General features: G+C 39.6%; 1 protein-coding gene across 1 annotated transcript in view; it reads right to left on the bottom strand.

Annotated features, from left to right (window-relative positions):
* LAMA2 (laminin, alpha 2) overlaps nucleotides 1–3,390 on the bottom strand; it is a gene marked incomplete at its 5' end in the record, with an annotated part of 113,985 nt that overhangs the window by 41,126 nt on the left and 69,469 nt on the right. Inside the window, one exon of the mRNA XM_009702647.1 lies at nucleotides 1,689–1,813. Within this exon, the coding sequence (XP_009700949.1) occupies nucleotides 1,689–1,813 (125 nt within the window). The remainder of the gene's footprint in view (nucleotides 1–1,688; nucleotides 1,814–3,390) is intronic.

Below are 3,390 nucleotides of genomic sequence, written 5' to 3'. Positions count from 1 at the left end.
TCATTACAAAACAGAAAAGATCAGGCCTTGAGTTTGTTTGATATGATTTTTATGACAGAGTCTTTGTCCATTTCTGTCCAATTCCAGCTGTAAGACAGCAGTCTTTTGGTTTAATCACAAACATAACTGAATTTGAACAAGGGACCTACATGTGAAATAGTGGCCAGGAACATGTCTCCCGTTTATCTTGGCACACACACAAGGATTTTGAATGCAATCCTCTCACTTTCCATAGCTACATTTAACAGTTAAGTTTTTGCAACTAGAGTTCGCAGGAGAACAAGACTCTTTCTGGTACTGCAGCAATAGGTTAAAGTAAAAGGGAGCTTTTAATACAGTTTTCTACAATCTCAAATCTAGTATTCTTTTTTTTAAATCTTCCTCTCACCCACTCCAAGGAAGCAGGTCTACACTATCACTAATGAATGAGAAAATTAAATTTAGGTAGGGATGCACATAAAGATATAGGCATTTCCATTAGGACGTGCTTGGAACTGAAATGCATATATCCATCATCATGGTCCTTAAATTTCCATGTAAGTGTCAAGGGCCTATAGTTGTAGTCAAGGAAATCCTCTGGTATTTCCAAAATTGTTTCAGTTCACAACTGCAATTTCCATCACCTTCAAAGGGCTAGGCCTTAGCAGGCTGCTAGTCTGAAAACTTGCCTGCTCTTAGCTTCCCTGACTGGGTCTACAATTATTTTACCTAATGCAGCATGAACTCTGTACCATATACTGATACTGTCAAATGCAGTTAAAAAAAAAAAACCACAAAAACAAATAAACAAAAAAACCCCAAAACCCAAAAAACCAGGACTGTTTAAGAGAACAGTGCTGCTTTCATGAAGTGGGTCACTGTGAAAACCATAAACAAGCATGTGAGAGACCCAGAGTCTCCCAGAGCCTGTCTTCTTTACATGGTAATTCCCAGGACTGTGTTGTAGTATCAGGTGGTGCCTCTGTGTAAGGGCCCTCAGCTTTTGAAGCTGAGATATGGCACAGGAAAGCGTTTGAGATTCATTTGGTGGGAAGAGGAATGAAGATCACAGCTCTCTAAGGACAAGAACACATCTGGAAAGCAAGTAACTTATGTTGTTTTAAAGTGCGTGAAGAGAGTTCTAAGCCTACATATGTGAATCCTAGTCTTGCCTGGATGGGCCATTTACCCTACCTGGAATCACAGGTCACTGACAGGGACAGGACTTCCCTTTCTCTTTCAAGAATGGAAACACCTTTCCCTAGCGGGGGTCTCAGCTCACTACACTGCTGGCTGTGAAAGCCACCTTGAGGCACCTGACTCTGCCCCATGCTGCCTAAGAGGTGCAGGCACCCACACCACAGCTGTCCTTGAGCCAAACTCAGTCCCGCTGTGGCTCTCACCCTCTCTTATGTTTTGACTAATCCTGGTTACTGGTTAGCAGGAGTGTTTCCATCACAGCACTGTTATACCATCTTAATTCTGTTAGGACACCACCTGCATTTGTGACCCAGATTAGGTGCTTCCCCTCTTGGTGTTACTGTAACCTAACTTCATATTTCCTACAGCTCTCAGCATTGCTTACAGACCAGAGCTGTCTACTGGAACGTGATGGCTGATGTGGAAATTCCTGCTGCTTACCACAGAATGCGGTGTCACTGCAGACAGCTTCCCAAAGGAGCATGAGAAACAGTCATTGCTTTACCTACCTGACAGCACATCCTTTGCAATCACCTTCGATATCCCTGAAATTCCATAGTCCTATGGGTTTGCTGTCTAGAAAGGTTTCACCCATGCAGCCAGTGAAGGTGGTGACTCTTACAGCATCTGACTTCTGCAACAGAAAACACAAACCTCATTAGAATTCAATTTGAAGCGATCTACTGTATCTGAAAGCATAACTGCTATGAAAATCACAAATGCCAGAAGATGCTTCTAATTATTTTAAATATCAAGAGTAATATTTAATCTGAGAAGCCCTCCTATAGAACAACTGGTCAGCAAAAATGTGAGCTAAACTTTGTATCAGTGAGAATGGAAAAGCCCATTTATATCTGAAACTCTGGGGAAGGCCTAATCAGAACGATTCCTGGAGAACAAGGAGCTGCCCTGGCTTCCATGGCACTGTCAGCTTTCATGGCTACTCAGAGAGCTGCCCACTCCCACTTGTTCAAGGTCTATCTAGGTTTTTGTTTAAGACTTTATAGAAAGCACTATGAGGAATCTTACCCACAATACAATAAGCAAAGTGTTTCTACTCTACTTAATGCTCAAAGGCCTGGAAATTGAGCAGATTATCCAAGCTAAAAGACCAACTGTGAACTCAACTGGCTACACCTGTAAAGTTTATGCTGAATTTTGGATGCAGAAAAAAGTGCAGATGGCAAAGCGATTAAAACTCATATCCCGTCAAAACTCATTCAGCTAGGGTCACGCACATGGGGCAAAGCTGATTAGATCATAACATGGTACCATGATGAAGGTAGTAATATTTGACAGTACACAGAGTACTCAGCTCAAAATCATCTTTCTAAAAATATCTAGTTTCATTTAAATATCACTTCACCAATATGAGCTGATTGAAAATCTATACACTTATTTGAGATAGAGAAGCACCTGCTGTTTTCCATACAGCAATTACAAATATTAAAATCTTGCAAGAGAATATGGAGAAGTGCAACTTGAAAATATTCAACGAAAAGTATGACTCAAAAGACTTAATGTGCTAGTGATATTTCCCAGGGTAATTGGGAAGGTTTTAATTAGCAACAAGTAGGAACTTAATGTCACTTTTGAGAAACTCATGACATCTAAGTATCATAGTCTTCTACTCAAGTCAGATGAAAGATGTTTTTAAAAACTGAAAATGAGCCTTCTTTTTTAATACACTACAAAGATGCATGCAAAAAGGGATGTAGACAAAATCCCAGGACAAATCTAAAGCACTCCAAAACCCAATAATATGAAAAAGCAGATTTCTGAGACAAAGATTTAAAAAATATCAGTGACTTTGATAAATGTCCTAAGAGCTTCATGGTTTTAGAAAAGAGTCTCAGTTAAGTTCTTAATTTTGTAAGCCTGACAACTGTATGACATGATGACAAATATTCCCAAAAAGTAAACTTATCGTTTATCTTTTAATTCACAGACTGTGTCTGAACAGAGCAAGTCTGATAGTGTTTAAAACACTGAATTGCAAACATACCAGTGATGCCAAACTTACAAAACACTGTCTTCCTACTTCTGCCCTTGTCTTTATTTATCTGGAGAAAAAAGAAAAAAAATGAGAAGATTTTCCTGATTAGGATGAAAAAAATGGAGAATTCGCCAGAAAATATCTGGAGAACTCTTATTAGGTTGAAAATGGCTGTTCTGGCATCAGACTTTTGCAGCATCCACAATACCTGTTCC

This window comes from Cariama cristata, unplaced genomic scaffold, assembly GCF_000690535.1.
Source record: "Cariama cristata isolate BGI_N322 unplaced genomic scaffold, ASM69053v1 scaffold20836, whole genome shotgun sequence".
In the NCBI taxonomy this organism is placed as follows: Eukaryota; Metazoa; Chordata; class Aves; order Cariamiformes; family Cariamidae; genus Cariama; species Cariama cristata.
This window is presented reverse-complemented; position numbering and strand designations above follow the sequence as displayed.